The 18,470-nt window shown below is 41.2% G+C and overlaps 1 protein-coding gene across 1 annotated transcript in view; it reads right to left on the reverse strand.

Moving 5' to 3' along the window:
* Positions 1 to 224: 224 nt before the first annotated feature.
* The window catches only part of TYR (tyrosinase), a 50,489-nt gene continuing 32,243 nt past the window's right edge, over positions 225 to 18,470 (reverse strand). Inside the window, exons 4-5 of the mRNA XM_049823460.1 lie at positions 9,180 to 9,361; positions 225 to 624 (exon numbers count right to left, since the gene is read on the reverse strand). Coding sequence (XP_049679417.1) covers positions 401 to 624; positions 9,180 to 9,361 — 406 coding nt within the window. The 3' untranslated portion in view covers positions 225 to 400. The remainder of the gene's footprint in view (positions 625 to 9,179; positions 9,362 to 18,470) is intronic.

Here is an 18,470-nt window from a genome sequence, read left to right on the forward strand (position 1 = left end):
ATGTAGCACCAATGGTGCAGTCAGGCAGCTCTCCCTAAATCCATGCACCAAGCACACGGATTGGACTGCGAAATTGGAGACTACAGTTGTAGAAGAGCAGAGAATTATACATTAAAGCCACCAACACATGAGCCGGTCTGGTTTCATAGGAGCATTATTTAATCAAGCATAGAAATACATGATGTTCTTTGGGTGGTGTGTCAACTTACGTTGGATCTGGGAGATTTTTGTAGGAGTGGATCTGTTAAGATACTGCCAGACTGGAGGTTACAAGAGGCATGAGGAGCAAGACTGTCCAGCCTTCTTGTGCAACACACCTCATCAAGGTATTTGTAAACATGAATCAAACACAGCATGCTTGATTAGCACCTTAGTAACATCACTGAGTTACTGGAGGCCTCTAGAAATTGGACTGATAACACATATTGTTGTAATCTTCACTTTCTGTGAGCAAGGGTTGTATCTCTGAAGCAGTTCCTCTTCTTTTCTTCCAGCAGGACAGAATGAGCCCTGTGAGCACAGCAGTAACTATGCCTCCAATCACAGCTGCTCCAACCAACCAAGGCCAGATCTGACGGGCTTGCTCAAGGTAGGGTGTTAAAAACTCCTGGAAAGAATCAAGTGCTAGGGAAAAAAAAAAAACCAAAACAACAAAACAAAACAGAAAAAAAAAGTACTTTTACATGATGCATTGTACTGTCAGTTTATAGAGGTTGTATAATGGATAATACAGGAAGGCTGACTGAAAAAAAGAAACTACGGTGGTAGAAATTTGTCTGAAGGTCACAAATAATTTTAAAGAAGTCTCTTCAGCCCTTATAGTCTGTTTGTCAATCTTCATATTAAAGGCAGAAACAGTGCTCTTTATGGTTTTGGCAAAACTGTAAGACTATAACTAAGAAGTCCGATACAGTATGGCCAAAGGTCCTGCTAGCTCAGCATCCTGTTGGCAACAATAACCAAAGCAGAGCACTAGGAAGAGTTTAAGAACAGGTCAAGCCTATTATGATCTTTCCACAAAATACTTACCCAACCTCCAACAATTTGCAGCTCAGGGATTTCCTGATCCAGATGTGGTGTCATTGTATATAATAGTTATTGGAGGATTTATTTTTTTTTCCTTCCATCAGCTTTTCTAGCTGCTCTTAGAACTTCTATCTCAACTGCTTGCAGCAAGGACATCCTTGCCTTAACTACATGTTGGGTGAAAAAAATACATTTCCTTTCATTCATTTTGAACCTGCCACCTGCTCGTTTCATTTGATAGCTCTTGTGTGGGGAGAGGCAGTAGACTATTCTCTGGTCACTCACAAGAAATCCTTAAAGAAAGAAAGGGAGCCCTCTTTCTTTGGTGAATCCAGGACAGCGTCTCACTGGTTGTGGTGTGAGTGTGTGTGTCTGTGTCTCTGTTTTTCTCACTATGGCTTAATGAGTTATGAAAACCCTGCCGTACAGGACTCTCACTTCATGAGAGAGGTTGGAAAGTGACCTCTTCCCAATGCACCCATCAACCTGTTGTCTTAAATTTGAGAAGTGGGAATACCTGTCCAATGCCGAGGAGGATTTGGAATCCACATCTCGCAATTACTAGCTGTAATTACTAGCTATCAGGGGGAAAAAAAGCACCTCTCTGGGCAACTTCTCTGGGATCGCCTGTGGTGGTTTGTTTTTCAATAGCGTTCATTCATCTGGACTGATTTAGATGTACTCAACCATATTTAGTGTGCTATACCCCCACAAAGGCTATAATTGTCTTCCTGCCATCCTGCATTTTCCTTAGTGCCTAGAAAAGTAATCCCATATATCTTCTTGGATCATGGTGCTTCTGAGCATATGCTGTTACGTGCACCGTGCTCTGAAAAGATGTTTTTGGTTTGCAGCACCTTTAAGGTTAAGCTGTCCTTAGCACTTGATGTCTGAATCACTTTCTGAGATGTAATTCCAGTTTAGGCTGAATATAGTTTGTTTGTGCCTATAACTGAGCTTCACTTCGGTTGCTATTTCTCTGGTCCTTGTTTTCCAGTTAATCCAACTTTGTATTCTGAGATCGTATTTGCAAGAGTCTGCATGTTCAGCCTTCTGCCTCTGACCTCATTAAACATATAAATGCTATATAACACTAAGAATTACAAAGAAATTAGATTCTTGATGTTTCAGAGTGAACTCCACAAACCTCTGAGTATGAGGCACATTATCTTTTTAATCCTTCATTTCTCATTTGTCAAATGAGGACAGTACCATTCACTGAATCCTTTGTATTGTGAATGTAAATTAATATTTCTGCAGGACTCAGCTGCTATAGCGATCGGCACCAAAGAAAAGTGTTAGAGGAAACATCTTCAGGATAGCATTTTAAAAATGTGCAATAAATCATACATTAGGCTACACACTGCTTAACTGAGAAAATGAAAATCAAAAGTAAAAAAAGCTGGATATCTTGTTCTTAATGAATGCTGTCTATGCTGTGTAGTGAATGAGGTGGGGGTCTGGGTATAAAAGTAGTGTGCAATTAAAGATAATGCATACATGTAGACGCAGAGGGTGAACTATGGCTATATAGACAACTCCAGTGCTGGCATTTCTTAACTCTGTGTGCTTGACTTTGTAACTTCAATGCTTTTTAACTCAACTCTTTTATGTTTATATTGCAAACGTCTAAATTAGAAACAATCTGCCTATTTAAACTGGATTATGCGCATGAGAAAAGAAGATTGATACATAACAGGAACTCTATAGTGTTTTAATGTTATGGAAAAAGAGAAATATCATATAGTTGTCTTCCTTGCAGAATTTATCTGGGATATGAGGGTCTTCTAAGTGATGTCTTAAATTTGTACTTTGTCCTTGAACCATCTCTCTCTCCATCAATATTCGTTGGAGGTCTGAGCTATCTTCTTCCCACTAAAACATAACATGACTTTGAGATGATGAGATGTCACATTTCGCGGCAGGCCCTTTCAGAAGGGATTAAGCTATTTTATTATGTCCTGATAATCAGTCAAACATGCTCTTCTCTTGCTTTAAGCCTCAGTTGTACAGCTTCTGTAATTAGCTCAAAGCCAAAAGCCACCTCCTGGCATCTACTGCCTGTTTCTTTTTGCTACACAAAAGGTGTTTGGCATCACTGTCATGAAGTTTCCATGGCAACTCTTGGGTGTCAGAGGCTGGAGCACCCCAGGACAACCTATAATCTGTTAATCTGTGACTCTAACACAACAATAAACCTATGACTGGACTGGCTGCCCAGCCAAAATCATGCAAACTCGCATTTCAAGCATCTCTTACCATCATTCTTTAATCTCTAACTGTGCAAGGCCCAGGAGTGCAGCAACTGTGTTTGCTGATGACTACCTGGGAAAAATGTCAACGGAGTGCTGGTGGGGATGACAACATATAGCTGCCTTATGGGAAACATTAACCAATGCCAATTCCGTTACTTCTTTATCAGTGTTTAGAGTCAAATGATAATCCTTCCTGGAAGCTGCCATGAGTATCGATTAAAACTGCCCTTTCAATCAATAGGTTCATGACAAAGCAAGAGGAAGCGAGGTTGGGCTGGTGCTTGATATCTACCCTCCTATTAGTGACTAATACCACCAATATCTCCTCATCTTGCTCTTTCTGGTAGGAAAATAGCAGTGATTAACCTCAGCCATGGTCTTAGCATTCAACTCTTGATATACTCTTTCTTCTCAAAGAAAGTGTTAGCTCTACGTAACCGCAACAAATAATTTCTTACTCTTCATACATCAGATTGTTCTTTTTTAATGTAATTTAAAAATACCAGGCAGTCCATTTTGTGTGGGTTGCTGAATGTCGTTGAGAGGGTAGGAAACCACAACAGTGTAATTTTAAGGTGAAACAATGTGTGTCTCCTATATTTAGGGTAATAATGTGTACTTTCCATGATGATTGATGAATAAACATGCCATGGCCAGTCTGTTATTGGGCATCCTGAGATTTTCCTTTTGTGATAATGTCAAACTACATTATTGATACAATGGATTCCAAGGATGAAAAAAAACCCTTAATATTTAAATTTTTTTTGAAAGAATATTTATATATTTTAGATATTCCTTCTCTGTAAACTACAGGATGGCAAAGTCTTTCCAGTGTTAATTCCACAAATTAAAAATAAAAACTCTGGCTAGCCAAGAAATAAACAAAACAAAATTTTCTATTATTTATCTATTGCCATATGCCCCACTGATATGTTTGCAATCTTGCTGTTCCATTTGACATGCTTCTCTATTCATAACACAGATAGTTAATGGGCATCAGGTTTTAAAGCACACCTTGATGCAGCACAAACATATCTTTTTAGATCAAGCTTGCAAATTTTTTCTTATCCTGGTGAGCAAGTTCTTTCTATCTAGTTTCTGCCATTTCTTGTTTGTGCATGCTTCACTGATTGTGTCCCTCTGGATGGTCAGAGGAAATACCAGGGAGACTTCCACATTCAGAACTAGGAAGATGAGCTGGGAGGGATTCCAGTTGTGGAGTCCCTCCATCTGTCTTAAGGCAGGATCACTTGTCTTTGCAGTGATGGCAAGTTCACAGCTCCCACAAACTTCATCAGAGTCTCCTCATTATAACAGCTTGCAAAGTCTTTTGTAATGTTGTCTTCTGACAACAATGAGAGAAAGTCTGGAGAAGACTGTCAGCCCTAGTCCACTATCTCTGGACTGCAAAAGATGCTGTGCAATGGGCGGTAGTGGGTTGTTTATGGTAGAGCTACAATATCTATTGGTGTAAATTCAAGCTGCTCCCTTTCAGTTCTGCCTTCAGCCCTAAGTGGGTAAATCAGGAAACTATGATTCACCCTTCATCATGTGGCTGTCTCTAGAAACAGTGAGAATCAGACCATTTCTGCACAGCTGACAACAGCTTTGTAATTCATTTTTCAGCGCTGAAGTTGGTTAGAGTTTTCTCTGCCTGTTACTTCTGTGTAGTAACATTGCTACAGAGTCCTGCCCACTTGCTGGCAATGATGGCACATCGGCAGAGTAGATTACTGGCAAAAATTGATTACTCTGGAGCATTGAGAGGAGATAAATCAAATATTCTTGGGTGTATTTATAGAGCAATACTGTTTGCTTCTTGTTTGACAACCTCAGTTAACACTTGTACTTCATAACTGCTCTTGCATAGTTTGCTTATATAAATTTCTCAAAAAAGAGGTGAAATTTGGCTACAGGATACCTGATATCACCACACTATATGTAACTAGGGTGTTAATAACTCTCCAAAAGGTAACTTCCTACCCCGAATGGCTTCCGGGAAAAAGCAAAAAAAACCTAACCCAGTATTTAAAATCCGTATTTCTGTTCCTGCATTAAGCATCATTATATAACCGGCAAAATATCTGCTCATACTCTTCTTCCTGAGCAATATATTTTTGCATCCTGTTTTCTTTGGTTGTCTTCCTCTGTTTTAATTAACCTTAATCTACACCTCCTTATCTCTGCCTGAAGAAAATCCAGGGACCAAAATGCTCTCTTCTCATCTTTTATTTAATTCATAAATGTAAACCACTTTCCAAGGTAGCATTTCTCAAGTATTGTCACCTTTAATTGCTTTCCATTTTCCCAGCATCCACATTTTATTGTGTGTGTCACTATTTTATCGTGGGCTCTTACATACATAACATCGCCCTTTCACATTATGGCCAACAGTGTGTGCTCCTGAGTTGGGAGACTCGGCAGACTACCTCCGTGGTGGTACAGCTTTTGCCAGCTGCCACATTTTCTACTTGCCCGATGTGATTTTGCAACCAAATTGCTGAAGAGCCAGAAATAGAAGTGAGCTGCAGTCAGACTCTGGATCTGAGCTCTCCTCCTGCAACCCATCCATGAGCAACCTGGCCTTCTACGCTGTAATCACAACGCTCTTATCCCTTGCTTTGCCCTCGGTGTCAAAGATCCTTAGTTAAGGTGTCCAAAAATTGCAACTGATGGTTAGATTCCTGGGTTTATAATTGGGTAGCTGCCTGCTTTTCCAAAAAAAATGAGAATCACCCGGCTACACATGTAGTGGTCATCAGATTGTTCCCACAGAGAGGGAGATTTTCTAGGGAAAAGTCAAGACTGTGTCTACAGATTTATCTGTTCTTATTTCTGGAAGAAAAAAAATAAATAGAAAAGACTTAGCCCAGGCCCTGAAACGAAAATGCTTGGAATAGCTCTTGCCGTAGAAAATTGTTTTGACAGCTATTGCTAGGTGGTGCCGTTAGTCTTCCAAATCTTTTTTATTGATGCTAACAAATGTTCGTTTCCAGTAAGCCGTGTGGGTTGTGGTAGTTTTACAGTACACGGTTCTCATGTCAAGGAAAGCTGGGTGTCTGCTCCGGTTTTTTGCTCAGATCAGCTCCCTGGTAACTAGAGTCTGACATGTGTCTTTGATTCCTGAGGGATGGATTTCCAAGCACACTATTTGTGACCACTTCTGCTTCGGGGCTGTTGTATGTATAAAAATAAATGAAGCTGCAATTAAAATAACCACACAAACCACTGATTTGCTTTTCAGCGGAAAGCAGAGCTCCAGGTATCAGCTTTTCCTCCAGGGAACAGCAACAATATAATTTAGCATTAAAATGCCATTTTGTCATTCATTGGATTCTTTCCAAGTTTTATTTCTTGTAACGAGCCTTATCATGCTCTGTGTAGTCTTGCTTCATCTCTACCAAGTCGCTGGTGCTGTAACTCAGAACTGCTGCCCTTGATGCTTTCCTCCAGCTAGTTCCTTTAAAAGCAGACAAGACGTGGCTTGTGTGCTCACCCCTCACTCTGTCCCCTCCTCTTCCTCTGCCTTTCCTCTTCCTCCTCATTTGGAAGATCTGCAGAAACGCTGCCTCTTCTCGACCACCCAGATCTTGACTACTACGATTATTTTTCTTCCTTTGTAACTTTTTCGTATTTGTCTAATAACTCCTGGCTGCCAGTCACAGATTTTTTTTCTTCTCCCTCGAGTACCCAGGAGCATTCAGGGTGGGTCGACAGGCTTTCCTGCTTCAGCTCCTCCACTACAAAGTTCTTGTTTACTCCTATGTTCCTCTGAACAGGAATCCAGCATTCCTAGCTGGAGAAAAGTCTGGGTTTAAACATCAGAGTACTAAGAAAAGTCTGTATCTGCATTTTGAGATTCCAGCCATTTTCTGTTTGTAACAAGTTCTTCCCTTTGGACAAGAAGTAGCTTAAGCTCTCTTCTTCTCAGTGAGATTAACAAGGGGCTGAACGACATTTGAGGATTATCTGGGCTTTCTAAACAAGGTTGAATTTCACTCTTTGTGTTGATCTTTCAAAATAATTAAGGAACTACTTTCCTTACCTCTCTGTTAAGAACGTGGGCAGAATTTAATAAGAATTTCATTTTCTGAGGACCATGTGCTCCCTTGGGAAAAGGGAAGAGACCAGGAGGCAACAGAAGTGAATTGTTAATGATAAATAGTTTACGATTTGCTTCCTTTTGCAGTACCAATTCAGGACTTGGTATGTCTGAAAGTCATGGGATTTGGCAGGTTTTTTAGTGATACAATTCTAGGAATAATGTGGTTTTAGGAAACTAGTGGCTTTAATTAAAATGATATATAAATATTTCTGGTCTTGATCAGGAATTAAACTATGGCAACATGAATAAAAAGGCAAAAATACTACTCATAAGACCAAAATAAAAATTTTGAGAGTATATTTGAAACATTTCTTAGATTATTTTCTTTCTGAATATTTGGGGTTGACCAAATTTTTTATGGCATGTTAGGAGAAATATTGACTTCTGTCTCCGGGTTGTACTAAACCAGCCTGAACAATTATATGGGGGGGTTGCAGATTCCTTTCATTAAACATAAAGTAACCAGAAATGCATTTTCTGGGTGACTGTGAATCAAGCCAGATTTTACCTGAGAAATGAACGAACAAGCTAAATGCATGATTGGACAGTTTCTCAATATGCAGAAACCGTACACCCCATTAGTAAGCAAACTCTGTCAGAAAAGCAGGGATGCCCTGGGAACTGATATTATTTTGATAAAGACAAAAAGCAAGCTATGAGAATGCTAACATCGCTAAATGTCCCTGGTGCTTTTGCTATGTAGTTGTTAGACTTTTAGCTCTTAATTGCCTTTTAACTGAAGAGCTGTGTTCACAGAAAGTTTTCTGCCTCAGACAAGTAAAGCAAACATGCCCAGTAACCTACCTGTTCAGCGACCGATACTTTGCAAGGATAACTGCATCCCACATCCCAGGTAGCTTTTGGCAGTGGTGAACATAAGAGATGTGTCTGATCGTTCCAATGGCCCAGTTTTGTAAAGGATTGGGCCAAAACCTCTGAGCAATCCTCAGTCCCAGGCAACGTTATTTTTTTAACAGAATTTCGCCCTTCCCTTAGACAATAAGGAAACCTGTACTGCTCAAGCAAAACTATGAGGTCCACTACGTTAAGCACAAGACCTGATCTACCTGAGGTTCCCCAGCAGCTACAGCCTCAAGGGTCTTTGTCCTCCCTGTGCCTGAGGATGGCCAAGATACCCAAGTCAAAACTATCTTTGAACAGCAATGCAAGTCAAAACCATCACTAAACAGGGCAAAATTCATTTGATTAAGTGAAAGGAGCATTATGAGTGATTCAGTTGCATTCTGTATGAATAACCGTAGGGGAAGCACAAAGTCAATGGATCACTGTTTTAAGTGCTGCACAGACCTTATGTTGGCCTTTGGTACCAAGGTGAATTTTACTCTGGATATTTAAGAGATCAGATTACATTTGTAAACCAGAAAGAGAGATTTTTATCTGCCCTCCTTTAAACCATGACCAGAACTCAGAAAATCCCACTGGTTCCCATTTGTGTTGCACTGTAACAGCCAAGCTGGGCAAACAGCAGCCTCAAAATCCAGCACTTTTTCTCCCCAGTTCTGTCATGAGCTGACCATTTGGGTCAGATTCTGCTCTTAATAGGCTAGGATAGATAGCATTGATGTCAGTGACTGATTTTTGATTGGAACTATTCTTATGGTGTCATGTTAACTCTACATCAGACCAGAAGTGTGAAAACAAGCAGGTACAATTTCAGACTACATTCAGGGAGAAATCTAGAATAGAAGGATTTTTTAATATCTTCTCATTTTACAGACATATGCCAGGTTATAGGCAACAAATTTGACATTTACGCAAAATAGTAACATTACCTGGTTCTTGCAGATACTCATAGTCATATCCCAGCTCTCTTGAGGATTTAAAAAATTCTCCATTTCTGTAAAGGGGGATAAAGGGGACCATGTAATTTTCTCGATTGTGCCCAATGGGTGCGTTGGCTGCTGGGTAAACTTCTAGCATGGGCCTGTGTCTTCTTAACCATCGCTCAAAAATGCTGTAGAAGGAAAAGCATGCCAATTAATGGTGGAGATTGGCAGAAATTTTCTTCTTGAAGATTAAAGAAAAGTGTTGATGCTTTTTTTTTGTGAACCCTGGGGACAGAGTGGGATGCAATCACATGTGTTCATGTGCGTGTAATGCTTTCCAAATCATTTGGGGTTAGCGACTTCAGTACTGAGTTCCTATGCAAGCCTACGAAAAGCAAAGGCCTGCAGCACTGCAGAGAGGCTGAATATGCTTTGAAATTCCATAAATGCAATTCACTGTCTAGCTGTGACCTGGCTCCGATTTCTGCTTAGTAATTCACATGGTTGTGAAGGATAGAGAGAAAAGGATTAAAGACCTCAGTCCCTCACCCTCAGAAATCTTTATGGCTGGTTTTGAATGGTCTTGTTGCTAGCTGCTCAGTCCTGTTCCCCTTCCTCTTTTTTCTCTCCACTGTTACAAACAGTTTTCACACCTGCATTAAAGTATGGTTACACCATGGTTGGTTTGACATCACCAAGGGTTTGGCAATATCTGAGGAAGAAGTGATAAGCTGTATGAATCCAAAAACTTGATAAAGCAGGTCAGCTCTCAGGAAAGAGTCTTCCTCCAGCCACAGCTTCTTCACTGACCTTGGTGCCTGCATAGTTGTTCTACATATTCTCACTTGTCTCTCTCAGCTGCTGTTGTTCAGATATTTTTTTTCCCCCCTTCTTAACTCTGTTCTCCCAGAGGCGCTACCACCGTCGCTGATGGGCTCAGCCTTGGCCAGCGGCAGGTCCGTCTCGGAGCCGGCTGGCATTGGCTCTGTCGGACATGGGGGAAGCTTCCAGCAGCTTCTCACAGAAGCCACCCCTGCAGCCCCCTCACTACCAAAACTTTACCACATAAACCCAATACAAGCTGCTACCCACACCTCTGACCTCAGCTGCTCCTTTCCCTTTTTCTCTGCCAAAATTTCTCCCGTTAGCCGTCTGTCAGTGCAGGGCTATATGTCTGTTCTTTAACTTGGAGGCAGAAAGCTTAAAGGCTGCAGTATGGGAAGAGTTTGTATTGATATTTTCAAGTCAACTGCAGGATGTGTTTGGAAAGCAAAATTAACAACATTCTCCAAAACATTCTCAGTTCTCCTCCCTTTGTGTCTGGGCTTTGTCTGCTCAAGTCTTCATTTTGTTACAATCCTCAGATCCTTTCCCCAATCCCCTGCTGTTTACACGGTGACCTTGGCTTGCCAGCAGACACCTAGATGTGCCAGGTTGGAATAGAGGAGGTGGGAAGATGCTGCAAGGAGAGCAGATGCAAGTATCTTATACGTGAAGAAAGAGGGCCCCATGCTCTATCAGAAGGTATTGGTAGGAGGAGATTATCAGCATCAAGCTCAGGGACTGATCACTGAATTAATTTATGAGTTACGAGGGATGGAAATGCTCTAAAGAGACCTGTAGATTGTACTTTAATTGAGATCTTGGCTCAACAGTTGCTGCTTCTTGACACTGGCTGCTGGCTGGAGGACACACACTTTTCGCCTCCTCTTGTAATTAATAACCAGCTGTTCAGGGGCTCAGGTAATCTCAGAAACACGGACCCTAAATGCAAGTGCTCGGCAGTATCAGAATCTCTGCAGAGCATCCAGGAATTCTGTCGGTAGAATTTTACCTCCTGTCTTTGGGCAGAAACGTTGAGAAACACTCTGCTTACCCCACCAAACGAAAGCCCTCTCACGCTCATTGAAACAGAAGTAGGGCCAAAGCCTTGGTTCTTTTTTTAGGATCAAAAGATTTAATAGATGAAAACATCACTATGTTCATACACCTTGTCAACCCTTAACAATGCAGGTATTAATCTTGATTAAAATCTTCATTTGTGGCTCTCATCTTCAGTTAATTTCATCAGCCCTGTCTAGAAAAACTCTTGTCAGAATAATAATGTTCAGCTGAAGCTTTCAGATGGATAAATTTAAACAATGGTATCAAGGCTTCAGCTGCAGTTATCACAAGAAAGTTTGAACAGGAACTCTGTAATCAAATTACATCTTTGGAGAACAGCATAGAGAAATTCAGTAATCATTAAAAAAGGCATAGAATATAAAGGAAACCAGGGCATTAATTTAGCCTGGGGGGGGTGGGGTGGGGTGGGTGTTGGACTCCAATCCTTTGCCTGCCTGGCTTTTACTCCTGTCTTGGGCAAGGCACCCTGACTATCAGTGCCTTGTTTTCCTGGCAGCTGTAGATGGGAGCTGAGACAGCTCTTCTCTGCAGCACAGCACTGTTAGAGGTAGAGAGATCCTTTGGTTATGGGGACATGGTAATATTTTAAGAAGGCAGAGATAGCACTTGGATCGGGTTTTCAAAGTCTGGTGATGATCCATACCCTAACTTTTGAATGCTCACTCCAAGGTACATCTTGGGGTCTGGTTTTTAGAAAATGCTGAGCAGCCACATTCTGAAAATCTGAAGGGCTGATGAGCACACAGTTCAGAGCTGGAAGTCATCATTTGCCTGAAATAACTTCATATGACATGCCCTGAAATGCAGCATCCTCTCTGGATGACTTAAATGTTGCAGTTTCATAAGCAGTTTCAAGAAGAATCCTTAGGCCAGTAATCTTTCAAACAGAATGCAAATGCAAAGCATTTCCATGGAAATGAACATATGTACTTTTGGATTCGTTCATTTGCAGTGAGGTTCCCACATTAGATATCAAGCTTTTCTTAGCAGTAGCAGGAGCATTGAATTGTCCGCCCTTGCAGCTGATCTTTCGATTTAGACGCAATCATATGCCTCTAATTACTGATATGATGGGTTGTGCTGATGCACAAGATATGTTGCACAGTTCATTGAGTTGTTTATGAACATGTTACGTTCTCTCCTTTAGCCAGCATAAAATCGTATAATCTTTACTGAAATCTGTTTCATCTACCATATCTGTATGCCACTGTAGAAATGTCAGAAACAGCCGTTAGGGTTTTAAGAGTCACACTTTCCATTACTGCCTTTAGAATAGCTGGCCCTGTGCATTTATCTTGGCTTTTTTGGGGGAGGGCACTTTGGAAGATTAGGATGATATTGTGCTTGCTAGTAAAGCAATTGGGTGAAGTTGCATTTATTCTTTCCACTTATAGGCTTGTTCCCAGCTTGTTCAGTAAGATGGGCTCACAATACTCATCTTTCCTTGGCAAGATAATGCACGATGCTCTGTATTTTCATGAAGATCTTCATGTTTTTCTTCTTTTGCCTGAGAAAACTGACTAATAGATCTAGATCTAGATCTAATATATCGGCAGTATCTTTTACATTCTCATCTGTTTGTATTTCTCCTTTTAAAAGAGAGGCACTGCCATTTCCCTGCCTTGCTCGTATTTTGTAAGCAAAGTTATGAAAGAAGGAACATTTCCCTTGCCTTTCAAGAAAGGTTTCCCAGCTGAGTGGAAAAAGAAACCTCCCAGTTGCATCCAGTTGGGGAGAAAATCAATGGAGAGGGTATGACTTCAGCTGTACCTCTGCTGTGAAGTACAAATAGCTCTTGTTGGGCACCGTAAGCCATTTTGTATCAGACAGTCACACTTTATGACTCCCCAGCTGAGGCTGTTAACTCCCTTCATACATTGTTAAGGAAAACTGAAATCCTGAAGTAGCCTGTGGCTTTTGCTATCAGCCAGGCAGTGACATTGGCACAGTCCTCCTACCCTTGGGGACTTGTCTTAACTGAAAAGACTGGGGCCAAAAAAATCCTGTATCTGGAGAAAATAACCACGCTGTCTTTTGTTTCAGAGTACTGGGACCACTGAATTACACATTGTAGGATAGTTTTTTCCTCAGATAAGGTGTTTTCTGAATCTCTGGCTACATTTAAGGCAGGTAGCATCAACTGTGCTCTCCTTCATGCAGTGCTGTCCTTTCCTGTAGGCAAAGAGATCACATCTGAACAGCTATGATGGATCATCTGACAATTCTTTCATGTGCCTTGGTCTACAGAAACGGTTGCTTTATCTGATAATGGGCGTGTGGTTTCCGTGACAGAGAGAAATCAGTACTTCCATCATCAGATGTTGATCCACTTACTGTTGATAGAAGTTCTTCTCTTCTTTGCTTAAAAGCAGCGATGATGTAAGTTATTTCCTTTTAGCTCCTTGAAAATATATACTTGTTTTCTCTGCTTTGCTCAGTAGCTGCAAACTGGGAAGAGCTTAGGGCTGCAGAATTAAAGCTACATGCAGAGAGAAAAAATGCTGATGCAATTAGCTGGTCCCTTCATGGAGTGACAAAGTTCCTGGTAGAAAAGCCAGTTTGCAGCAGCAGACTTGAACTCCCTAGAATTGTTGGTTATCTTGGTAAACCGCTGCTATTATGTTCTCCATGTATGAACCTCTGGATCGTCCCCTGGTCCTGAGAGCCTAACAAAGCAGGACTATGAATTAAATGATACCTGAAGGGCTATTTTATTCCACTTTTCCTCCCTTTCTTGACATAAAGAGACTAAAGGTAACAAAAAGACAGCTAAAGAATCAGAACAGGGCTCTGTGATATCCAATCTCCATATTTCTTCTGGGCAAAAAAAGTACCGGGCAGAAGTTTAGTGAGAGAGAAATCTGTCTGACTCCTACAGCAGTCTGGTTGGTTACTTTCTTCCTCAGCACGTAGACAAAGAGGGCAAGCAGATAATTAGTTATTTGTATAGGTAGGAGTGATATTTTTCAGACATGGAGACTTTTTTAGCATTGCAATCCCAGCTAGACTGGCGTCATTTGGGAGATGTTGGCAGTGCTGAAGAGAGCAGATGGGATGTGAGCGTGGTGGGGAAGACAAGGCAGGGTAAAGGAAAGAAGAGAAGAGCTAATCAGAAGTCATTGGGAATTTTATTCAGGAAATGGAAATGGGGGGAACCCAAACTGGGATCTAGCAAAAATAAACCATAAATCCTCTAGGGTGACAACTCTTACCTAGAAGGGTCATGGGTAATCAGAACTTAAGAAATAGAAATTTTAAATATGGAAATGAACTAACTGAAATGGAGATCAGTCTCCTGGTAGGCCTAATGCCCTTTGTATTTCTTCAGTGGCAAGCAAAAGTGACTTGGAAGAGTCACTTATTGTTTTAAAGGCCTTGGACACATTAAAAAATAATTCTATCTAGATTAAAGCAAAGACAGTTTCTGTCTGGAAGGCATCTCCCTTCACTTGAAGAAATCACAGTACCCAAATTGCACGTCCCAAATAAGAGACTAAGGAACCAGAAGGTATAGGAGAATAATCTGAATTTTGAAAAATGCCCTGTCTCACATTTAGCTTTCAAAGAGGCTCAGTCTCTCTATATTGCACTTCCAAAGCAGTAATTATTTTGTAGTGGATGTATTACTAAAGTAAATATTGAAGGTTTTAGAATTACTAGATTCTGATGATGAACAGTCTATACAAAGATTATTTTTGTGGTAAGAAACAGTATTGTAGAATGGGTTAAATTTAGACAAATGTAGGCTAAAATAAGGCTCAGTGTTTGTATTTAAACATTGGAAAAACAGATCTAGGGATATGATAACGTCACTGTCACGTAAACTCGCTGGTTCAGTCAGAAGCCACATGCTTGATGCAGAAACAGCTAAGGAACGTTATCTTGTCAGAAGGATTCCCCAAAAGTCATAAAGGCAAAGAATATTCTTCCTGCATATTAGAGAGATTTTAGAAAGTGTTAGAGGGCCTATTTTACTTTACAGAAAATAGGCACAGAGTAAAAATGACTTGCCTCAGTTCACACTAGATATGCTGCGGTGGAGTGGAACCCCAACTCTGGGGCCACTTTGTGCCTACCAGACTGTGATACCTCTTGGAATCAGGTTATACCATTGCAAAGCATGGAGTCTCAATTTTATTTAATTTTTTTGCTATATATCTATATACAGATCTCCCTAACTGTTAATGAGTTTAATACTTGTGTGTACCAGCACTGATAGGTCGAAAGAGCTGGTATGTGGTAAAAAGTCATAAAGACTCCCATCTGGTATGTTGATGCTTTGGTAGTTTAAATTTTCATTCAAGGGAAATATACTTTGCTTTCGCAAAGAGTTTTAGTGTGGTAAGGTGCTTTTACAGAGAAAATTAAAGCCATCTGTAAAAGACATGGATATATCACTTCCATTTAATTGCATATAAATAGACCTGAATATTTTCCTTGTTCTGCTCCATACATACCAGATTATACAAAGTGAAATGAAATGAGTCTTAGTGGAAAATTAATTTGGAAAAAAAAAAAAAAATCTTGGTTTAAAGAGTGGGGGGAAAAATAAGATTGATTTGAGGATGATTAAAAAAAGGCCACCAATATATATTTCTGAATTCATATTATTCTATGAATAATATATGCAATGGGATTATAGTTAATGAAAGGATGAGTCAGGAAATAAATGGGTTTATGTTGCCAGTGGGAAATACCAAGCAGAGTATAAAAGCACTGCTGTATATAGGCTGGATAACTTCATACTGTTCCAGATAGTGTTCTGTGCTCTGAAAAAAAATGCTGCTCACAGGAAAGAAATTGTAAAACCTAGAAAAAGTAGAGTAAAACAATGAGAGTAGGCATTTTCTTTATCATTTTGAAAAGCATCTCTCCTAAGAGCTGTTTCCTAACAGTGTGGCTCCACAGTCACGATCAGAGCTACACTTGACCAATTGCAGTGTAGGAGGAGAAACCAGACCTTAAATATCTGTTATTAAAGATTTCCTTGTATTGAACTACCGCAGAGACACTGACACGTAGTGTAAACCCAACTGGCCCTTCAGGAAGATTTTCGAGAAGTTTAATGGGGTGTGTTTTACCTTGCAATTAAGGACAGCTGGAGAGAGGGGCAAGAAGAGCATTCGGTACCTCTATGCGAATTCCTCTGCCACGCAACCGGGGACACGTGTGACGCTGCGGATGTCCCAGGCGGGAGGACGACAGTCCCCTTATGGAGAAGGGTCATGGTCACTCTAGGTCGGTACCACGGCAGAGGACACAGTCCTGCTTTCCTCCTCTCTCCTACCTTCTTGTCCTCACTTTCCTTGTAAGCATTTGCACAACCATGCCATAACCAGGATTAAGGGACTGATTGGGTTTAAAACCAAACATCTCTTTTTTTTATTTTTTTTTTTTTTTTTAAATTTTATTTGTTCTGGGTTTGCTGACGTGAGGTAAAGTCACAGACCTGATTCGTCATGCTTTGGCATGATGGCCGGTGTCGGCAGAAGGGAGGAACACAGGTGAGCACCTCCGGGCAGCACTTAATTGGTGAGCAGGACTGTTTCTTCTTCTTCACCTATGTGCCACGTTAAGCTGACTAAAGCAACAGTGAAACTGTGCCATTTGTTTCTCAGTAGCCTGATAAATCCGTTCCTCAGCTAAGCCTCACACAGACAGTACTAAGGGTTCAGCTGCTAGATGGCAACTTTGTAAGGCACTAATAACTTTATTGCATTCAAATCTGAAGCCATGTCACTCGTTGTGCCAGATTTGACAGAGACTTTCATTCCTCATCTGCAGTTGTGAGACTGAGCCTAGATCAGGCTGACTATGGCAGAAGGAAGGCAGAACATCACTGCTTAGAGCTCATTTGTGCAATTTATTTCAGTATCATGAGATCTGACATTCTGTAGAAGAAATCTGGCAAGCAACATGTATTTGCATTTGGAAAGAAAGGGAAAAGGAAACAAATTGAGGAAAGCTGAAATGCCAGTCCAAGGACTGTGATTACACAGTAGTCATCACTTTAAAAGTTGGCACTAGTCAGCTGGTATTACAAAGTCACCTCAGGTAATTCCCATCCCAAGCATTTGGGAGAAACATCAGTGCTTCAGTCCTGGAAGAGCTGCTGATGCTGAGGTTGTAAAGTCAAGGCACTGTAGCGTTTGCCAATGTATGCGGTTATATTACAGTGTCCTTTTTTTTCTTTTTGTTTTAACTTGGCTAAAGACACTACAGGGACTCTAAGGCAGGTTGTAAACAAATAACGCCGGTCATAATGCAAGTGTCTAAAAATTAAGATGCTGCCCTCAGTTATTGTGAGAAACCCATCCAAGGCCTCTGAGGCTATGTCTCCCCCGCTGTTGAATCACTGCTGAGGACTGCCCTGGGTTACAGTCCTCGCTCTGTGTCTAGTCCCAGCTGCTGGGGAACAGCCAGGCTCACACCATCAATTCCGAGCTGCAGCATGCGGCAAGCGTCCTTGGGCACAACGCCTCCTCCACAAACCCTTGCAGTACCCCTGTCAAGGTTCTTCTGTGCCACTCCTTGGACCAGCTACCAGAGAGACCCCTTCGTGCATGTGGGTGTCTGCCTGTGGGTGAGGCAGCTGGGAGATCAGGGCATCCGGGGGAAGTTAATGGGTAGACTGGGTGTCTAAGGCCAGGTACTGGGGAATCCAGACTGTGCGTGTATATATTTATATATATGTGTATGTATATTTTTCTGTAACAGGCTTTCATCCTGGTCAGCCAAAGAGAGCAAGAGGATGAAGTTGTTGGTGCTGCTGGAATTTGTGTGAGTGCAGTATTTCTTGAGTTGATCTGTGTAGCTGGTCAAGCACATATGCATATATGCATATACATATATATATAGCTATTGTGCGTATGGGTGCCCATTGGGAATACATGCTCTGCCTCACTACCGGTTGGACCCAAGAACATGGAGCTGTGGTAGCCATACCACCTTTGGGCTTCTATATTTGTCAACCGCTAACACTTTAAACACAGACTTGCACAAAACAGACAAAAAAGGACGTTTTAGCCCAGTGGAGATCTTCCCTCATATAACATGCTTCTGATTTTTTTCTTGGAGCATATATTCCCATGTAGATTGATTGTATGTCTCTGAAATATGAATATTCATGTTCAGGAAAGGTCAGGCCTACTTTATTGTTTCCCTTTACTTTCTGAACGAAAAGGTTGTTTGCTTTTGTGGACCACAGTGGAATAGACCACCTGCACCACTGAGGGGCAATGTGCAGATGACCTGAAGCCCCTTATTTATCCGGCCAGATTGGTGTTGGCTGCAGGCTGCTGCCTAAAGAACCATTCTCTGGATGAAGCATAATAACGTGCATCGTACTGACACCGTCCCACCCATTACAAAGTACCACCGGAGCTGGGGAGG

The sequence above is a fragment of the Accipiter gentilis genome, chromosome 19, assembly GCF_929443795.1.
Source record: "Accipiter gentilis chromosome 19, bAccGen1.1, whole genome shotgun sequence".
Taxonomy (NCBI): Eukaryota; Metazoa; Chordata; class Aves; order Accipitriformes; family Accipitridae; genus Astur; species Astur gentilis.